Genomic DNA, 7846 nt, shown 5'->3' with positions numbered 1-7846 from the left:
GGGAAAGTATAAAAAAGCAAGGAATACAAACAGCCTCATATATAAAAAAGTTTTCAGTTTCATTCAACTTTATTTACACAGCGCCAAATCACAACAACAGTCGCTTCAAGGTGCTTTATATTGTACAGTAAACCCTACAATAACACATACTGAGAAAAACCCAACAATCATATGACCCCCTATGAGCAGCACTTTGGCAACAGTGGGAAGGAAAAACTCCCTTTTAACAGGAAGAAACCTCCAGCAGAACCAGGCTCAGGGAGGGGCGGGGCCATCTGCTGTGATTGGTTGGGGTGAGAGAAGGAAGACAGGATAAAGACATGCTGTGGAAGAGAGACAGAGGTTAATAACAGATATGATTCAATGCAGAGAGGTCTGTTAACACATAGTGAGTGAGAAAGGTGACTGGAAAGGAAAAACTCAATGCATCATGGGAATCCTCGGCAGCCTACGTCTATTGCAGCATAACTAAGGGAGGATTCAGGGTCACCTGGTCCAGCCCTAACTATATGCTTTAGCAAAAAGGAAAGTTTGAAGCCTAATCTTAAAAGCAGAAAAGAGCTGAGGAAAGCCCCAGGCCCCGCCAAGCAGCCCCCGGGAGTGAGCCAGTACAAACCCGAACATCCAGCCCTGGACACCGAGAACCATCAATGCACCAACGGGTGAGGGCATCTGATTATTTAAGACCTTGTATGTGAGTAGCAGGATTTTGAATTCTGGATTTAACAGGAAGCCAAAACAGGAGAAATCTGCTCTCTCTTTCTAGTCCCTGTCAGGAAGACAGGAACAAAGCAGTCTTACATATTTGTTTAATATGTGCGTTGAAGGACATGTCCTGGTCAACAATGACTCCAAGGTTCCTCACAGCATTACTGGAGGCCAAGGTAATGCCATCCAGAGTAAGAATCTGCTTAGATACCATATTTCTAAGATTTTCAGGGCCGAGTACAATAACCTCAGTTTGATCTGAATGAAGAAGCAGAAAGTTAGCGGCCATCCAGGTCTTTATGTCTTTAAGACATTCCTGCAGTTTAACTCATTGGTGTGTGTTATCTGGCTTCATGGACAGATAGAGCTTGGTGCCATTTGCATAGCAGTGTAAATGTATGCTATGTCTTCTAATGATGCTGCCTAAGGGAAGCATGTATAATGTAAACAGAATTGGTCCTAGCACTGAACCCTGTGGAACTCCAAAAAAGAAACATATCAATTTGCAGCCCCTGTTTCTTTCAGTCAAAACTAAAATGGAGCATGACTGCAAGAGACACATCAAGAAAATATCAAGGCGCCTTCTCAGGAAATACAAACTGGATATAGATATTTGTGTGTGTGTGTGTGTGAGAGAGAGGGTGAGAGAACGAGACCCCTAAAGCCCTGCTAGCATGGGTAAATCCCTGCAGTCAGGAAACTGCTGCTCTGTCAGTTCACAGCACTAAGCCTTGCAGAGCCATTAGTGCTCACAGTCACAGTGTGTGTCCAAACCAGCACACACACACACACACACACACACACACACACACACACACACACACACACACACACACACACACACATCTCATGGTGCATTCTCATCAATAAAAAGCTTCACTTTGCATTAGTTCTGTTTCTGTTACCAAATACTCACATTACTAATTACAGCACAAAAACCAATGAGGTTACTTTTTAAAGATAACAAAATGTAAAAACAGAACAACAAATGCAGCTGGAGTCCTAATGCAAACACGCGTTATCAGTGGTTCTCCCCTGAGTCACCCTGCAGTCTAAAGGCCTACAGATCTACTCACCAACCAAACACAGGGTCACCAAACAAAGCAGCATCAACAATGAGGTGCTCGCTTTGTAATGCATGCTGTGAGTAACTCGCTCTCGCAGGTTTAATCCATATCAATACTGAGTTTCTGTGTCTTACTATTAATTTGTGAAATAAACAAGCTTTGTTAAATAAATCTGTACAATTCTTTTTGTAAGACTAGCTCATTAAGTTTTATTTGATGCTGCACGAGGGCAGGCCTGCAAATCTCACTGCTCTTTTTCCAACTCTGGGGACAGACAGAAGGAAGAAATCTTGGAACCAAAGACAAAACTTCCCACACGTTTTAAAGAGCCAGCAGGTAGAATGGGAGCAGAGCAGGAGCATCCTTATAATAAGAAAGTACCAGTGACCAAGTCTATGAAATGACAAAGCAGAACATCCATACATCTTTTAATGGTAAATGGACTGACTCTTATGCAGCACTTTTCTACTCTCCAGGAGAAATCAAAGTGCTTTACACAACAAGCCTCGCTCATACAAGCACGCTGCACGCTGATCAGGTGTGAAAGCTGCGCTCTCTCTGGGATTTTACTCACCATGGGGCTTTTTGGACGCTTCATCAATGTTTCTTTTTTGTTACAATGTCTTATATTTTAGAGTGATTTCATTAAATGTTGCCATTGTTGTGCTTCAAGTTGTAAGCCTTGTCCTAAACAGCATGATCGAAGACATTCCCTTGTTTCTGTTCCCCTCCCCAGCATGTCAGATGGTATAGTGATGTTTAACTTCCTGCCCTTTATGACCTCAACTGTGCTACTCGTTCTTGAGTGAGTGTCTGTTTATCCAGCAGTTTCAGGAATATCTCTCTGACATTAAACTGCACTGACCATGTCTCCCAGTACGAGTCTTTAACAGAGTAATGAATGACTTTGCCTTTGTAGGTTTGATGTGGCACAATAGAGCTTCTAATTTACAGTAAATTCTCTGTAGAAATAACTTTGGAACTGTTATTAGGATAGTATGCAACTATAAAAATGGACAGTAGACACACGTATTTGATGGGCTGTCAGTTTAAGAAAATGACAGTAAAAGAAGAATTTAGAAAGATGTTGCAGCTAACTGCACTTTGTGCTAGAGGAACAAGAGGGAACCCAAAGTTACCTCTAAATCTGCGCTGTCATCAACAGAAACCTGACTTTTCAGGTTAAGCCTCTGGGGTCCAGGGTACCATTGGCCACTTTTCACTACTTTGTATTTCACCTTTAAATTTTCTTCTCGTGCCTTCTGTGGCATCATTCTTTTCAGCACAATCTCACGTCTGAACTTACAGTAATGTTTTCATTGACATACTGTACTAACACAATTGATCTGAAATCACATAAAAATATAAAAACCGAGTAGGAGAAAGTTCTATTTTTACTGTAAAAACCACAGACATGTTTATTGAATTATTTTCATAACTTGAAATGCAAATATAAATTGTAGATTAAGTTAGAAATAAAGTTATATTTAACCATTTACCTAAAAATAATACATCTGGCATTTTTTTGTACAGCTATTTAAAAATACTACTAACACTAAAATTAGAGAACAATTAGTTGTCACAATAAGGTGCCCCACAAATTATTTGTGCCAGTGCAAAAAATAGTTTGTCGGCCACAAGACAGAGGAGAACAGCACAGGAGTAAAGCTGCTGCATCAGTCCAGTGTTTCCACTGCCGTCTGCCTTTGGTGGCTTTCCTCATTGTTTTTGTGACAGGTATAAGGACTAGAGATGGCACGATACCACTTTTTTATGTCCGATACCGATACCGATATCATAAATTTGGATATCTGCCGATACCGATATGAATCCGATATAGTGTTTTTTAATCAACAAAACTGTTTTTTAAATATCTTGCTGCATTTTGTATAAGTTCATACTCAAGTTTAAAACAACAACTACACTAAAGCTATTCTGTTATACCTGTATACAAAAAAAATATTTCATAGTTCAGCAATACTGATCAATCTAATAAACTTAGACCTACACCATCCTCCCTATTCTGGTATTTTAAAGAGTACTTAGCATAAATATTAAGCAACCTAACTAATAGGGTTCCAACTCCCAGCAACAACAAAAATAAATAAATAAAAAATAGGGAACCACCCCTCACGCTCCACCTCATGATGCTTAATCGACGTAATCAACCTTAATTTGATGCAGTGTGAAAAAAAATGCACAGAAATCAATTATTTTTCAAGAAATATTAAATAGATTCAACATCTTTCTTCAACAAAATTGCAGACTGCACAGATGGTACCTTCCCAAAGGAAAAAGTACTATAGCTTACTAGGGTATATATATTAGACTTAATAGTCACTATATACAGTAATGGACTTCTATTCATTTTGCATCAAATTAAAACTTTGGGTGTCAGATAATTATTTATTAAAAGCTCGACATTTTAAATGAGAATAAGAAAGAAAAGTATGTCTTTGTGCCCCCTTTTCCCTGTTCATGCCCTATCGGCCCCCCTGACTAAACTTTGCTAGATCCGCCCCTGCACAGTTACCAGCATCAGCTACGTAGAAAAAGATCCTGGTGTAGAAAGTAATATTAAATAAATTCTAACAACAGCTGATCAAGCTTAAACGTGCTGCTGTTGTTCAGCCGCTGGTTTCCTCTTTCTGGTGCAAAGTGGGCCAAAAGCAAACTAGAGAGACGGACTCGCGACAGAAAAGCTGATCAGCTGATCGTTAAGCAGTTTCATGATTGAAGTAGCAGCAGGAGAGCGAGAGGCAGTCGCTCGTTAAGCTTAACGCAGGAATGCTTTACAAACATTCAGAGATGGACTTACACACTTGCTTTACTTCTCTCGGGATAACTTTGTCGGAGATGAAATGCCGGGTTGCTAGCAAAGCTCCAAATGCTATCCAGACCACCGACAGGTCCCGCATGCCACAGCTGCTCTATCACGTGATGCATACTGCTCCGACGTGCTAACGTCGTTCTGAGGCGAGTTACGGCGTGTTGCAAGTTTTGTGAGGTACTTTCGTGATATTTAATGGATCGGATTACATTTTTTATTTTTCTCCGATATCCGATCCAGTAATTTAGGTCAGTATCGGACCGATACCGATACGTAATATCGGATCGGTCCATCTCTAATAAGGACTACTGCATATAAAACTGTTCAGTTAATACTAATTCATATCTGTTGATATAAGGACGAAAATAATGTAAATATGGTAAGAAAATGATTAAGAGTTTATTATTTTTCATGTTATATTAATGGCTTTCATGTTACTTAAGAGAAATACAATCTATACATCAGTGATCGGCTAGTAAGCCTTTTCTGGGATCGATTAGTAGTGTCTCTATTCTCCACTAGGGGGCTTTCGCGCGTTCTCCTCACTGCAATAAACGACTGCATGAGAGACGCAAGTCATAATCACTCTCGTGATTCTTTTCCCCTGTTTTCAGGGGTGTAACATTTTGACACACAAAGCTCATGACTACACTACACACTAACTACATGCTAAACGTCACAAATCTCTCACAACTCAAAAGTCGCTGTCGATATCGCTCTCTCGCCACTGTCCCAAAACTTTCCCCTCTTCCTAAATAACCAAATCACAGGTGCTGTCAAATCATGGTACATTTACACCAATAGCTGCCCCCGGAGGGTGAATAACACTCACGCAATCAATCCCCAGTGTAAGATGTGAAAAGGCTCTGGGCTGAACCATTTTAAGTGGTGGTGGGGGGTGCTATCTTATTTTAATGAACAACACTGACATATGCAAAACTAGGGTGGCACATGCTGCCCCTGTAGATCCGCCCCTGTGAGGAGGGGTGCCACATACTGTGACATAATGGGAAACCCTGAAAACTGAGCCGAACCATGCCGAGTCGATCTGAGTAGGTACTAATGGTCTCTAAGTCACAGTCAGACTAAACAACACACAGACATGTGTACTTTTCTTTATTTTAACTCAGATTGCACATGTGCACCACTGAACATTGTAAGTAAGCAGCAATCCTTCACCCCTCCTCCAGCAGAGCAGCCCTAAGGGGTGGTGAAGCTTAATGTCACATGTTTACTTCAGCTACACTGCAGTGGTCATCTTTGGTCTCAAGAGTCCACAAAAGTCCGGGGGGCTATCCTGGTGGTCCTTTTCCTGAGAGCAGCGGTTTTCTTTGTTCTGCCCTCCCACTGGCATCGTTCTGCTCATTTTTCTATTATTAGATACAGCTGATTGGAGCTGGAGCCACGTGGCTGGGGCACATCGAATGCTGCAGCTGCTCCTGTAGCTCAGGGAGAATCAATATTTATGTGGAACTAAAGTATTGAAGCTGAACAGAATCTAGAGTTATGCTGAGGTGAAGATGTGGTCTTGTGTGGAATGAGACAGAATGAACTCCCAGCTGGAGGATGCTGCGTGGATGCTGCGTGGCTGTCACTGCTGCTGCGGCTCAGTCTTGGCCCGCGCTCTGCTCGTCAGCCTGGTCAGGAAGCAGAAGCTGTAGTGGAACTGCAGCACGTCGCACACTTTGGACCAGAAGTGTCCGGTGAAGCGCTGGAACAGGCGGTACTGAGCCAGGTGGTGATCCAGCAGCTTCAGGAGCACGAAGCCTGCACACGACAGCAAAGCCAGCACGAGGTGTCTGCGCGTGCGCACATCTCCGTGCGTCCGCTGCACGTCAACCCCTTTGTACACCGCAAAGAGCACGTGACCTGCGAGCGCCGTGTCGAAGCCGCGTCGGTGTGCGATCGCCAGTCCGTAGCTGAGAACGGAGCCGAACTCGAGCGTCGCCGCGTGCGACGCGCGCCATTCGGTCCGCCTCTCGATAAAGTCGATCCACACCGGCACCCACGCGAAGATCGGTAAAGTCAGCCACTGGTCGAGAACGGCTGGAGCGCGCCGCAGCATGGCCAGGCGCGTCCACTGTACGGGGCCGTAAAAGACGGCCATGAGGGCGAACACGTGCCTCAGGTAGCGGGCGCGCTCCGACTCAGCGCCGTCCCCGCGCCACAGCAGCCAGTACAGCCCCACGCACACGTAACCCACATTGACCACGCAGTTACAGGGCATCGCCAAGAACGCGGGCAGACCGTCGACCCGCCTCTCCGCGTAGTGTTCGGAACTCAGGTCCACGTCAACGTCCGCGAACAGGCCGGTGTTCACCAGGCCGACACACAGCAGGAAGCCCACGGACACGTGCATCACGGCCCGCCTCATCATCTCCGGACCTCCGCTCCGAGACTGGAACCAAAGGTCTTAGGTGTTTTTCCGCGTTTCAAAATCACGTGGTACAGAAACTGAAGGCTTGGATTGGCTGCCTTGATCCGGGCATGAGGCCGGCAGCCTCGAAACAGACGTTTAACATTGTCACGAGCGTCAGAAGCGCAGATCTGGCAAACACTGCTCAAGGCGTGGGTCAAAACACCCAGGCCACGTGACCACGACCAGACAAGGGTTAGGTTCCTGCTTCTTGTAGAGCCAGGCGCAAGGATTCACTGTTTATTATCCGGAGTCATTTGGCCTCGTCAGCACTGAATGACAGCTTTGGAAGGAAAACAGTATCCTCAATATCTCATTATTATTTTTGATGTGGACTGTGAAGAGTCAATAAACATTATATAGATATATCAATACCAGATAAATATCTTATTCTAATGATTACTGCGAGAACGTGAGACAGACAGAGACTGCTGGGCGATCTCCATTCACTCCTATTAGCAGAGAGAGAGAGAGCCACACACTGCTTTCAACATCAAATGTTATTTGGTGCTCCAGCTAGTGGTGTGCAGATCAATACTGAAATATCGATTCCTCTGATACCAGTCATTTATGTTCTAGAATCGATTCTCACATTAAAATATCGATATTTTAGTAAATTTGTAGTTTATCATTAACAGGAACACAGCGGAAAGAAACTATAACATTCGGATTGTCTGCATTGGAAGGAACTACGTCCTCTTCCACCTTTCATAGTCATGTGTGAAACACGGCTGCATAAATGTGTTGCAGCCTCTGGCGTGCGCACTCACAACACTGGCTGAGTGTAAACGGAGTCATGTGTGGACGTGTTTTACCTCCACAAAC

General features: G+C 43.8%; 1 protein-coding gene across 1 annotated transcript; it reads right to left on the bottom strand.

The window, feature by feature from the left end:
- Window positions 1-5704: 5704 nt before the first annotated feature.
- On the bottom strand, window positions 5705-7123 carry tmem187 (transmembrane protein 187). Its single transcript, XM_085453123.1, has one exon. It carries the CDS (start codon window positions 6980-6982, stop codon window positions 6197-6199), a length of 786 nt encoding a protein of 261 aa, XP_085309249.1. The 5' UTR covers window positions 6983-7123; the 3' UTR covers window positions 5705-6196.
- Between the last annotated feature and the right edge of the window lie 723 nt (window positions 7124-7846).

The sequence above is a fragment of the Copadichromis virginalis genome, linkage group LG4, assembly GCF_057382275.1.
Source record: "Copadichromis virginalis isolate Kocher_CV1m ecotype Utaka linkage group LG4, C_Virginalis_male_GT1.1, whole genome shotgun sequence".
NCBI classification, from domain to species: Eukaryota; Metazoa; Chordata; class Actinopteri; order Cichliformes; family Cichlidae; genus Copadichromis; species Copadichromis virginalis.
The sequence above is the reverse complement of the archived record's forward strand: the minus strand, read 5'-3'. Positions and strand labels throughout refer to the sequence as shown.

Bases quoted from the DNA above. Each gene is read 5' to 3' on its own strand.
- tmem187 (XM_085453123.1), bottom strand. From the start codon at position 6,982: ATGATGAGGCGGGCCGTGATGCACGTGTCCGTGGGCTTCCTGCTGTGT.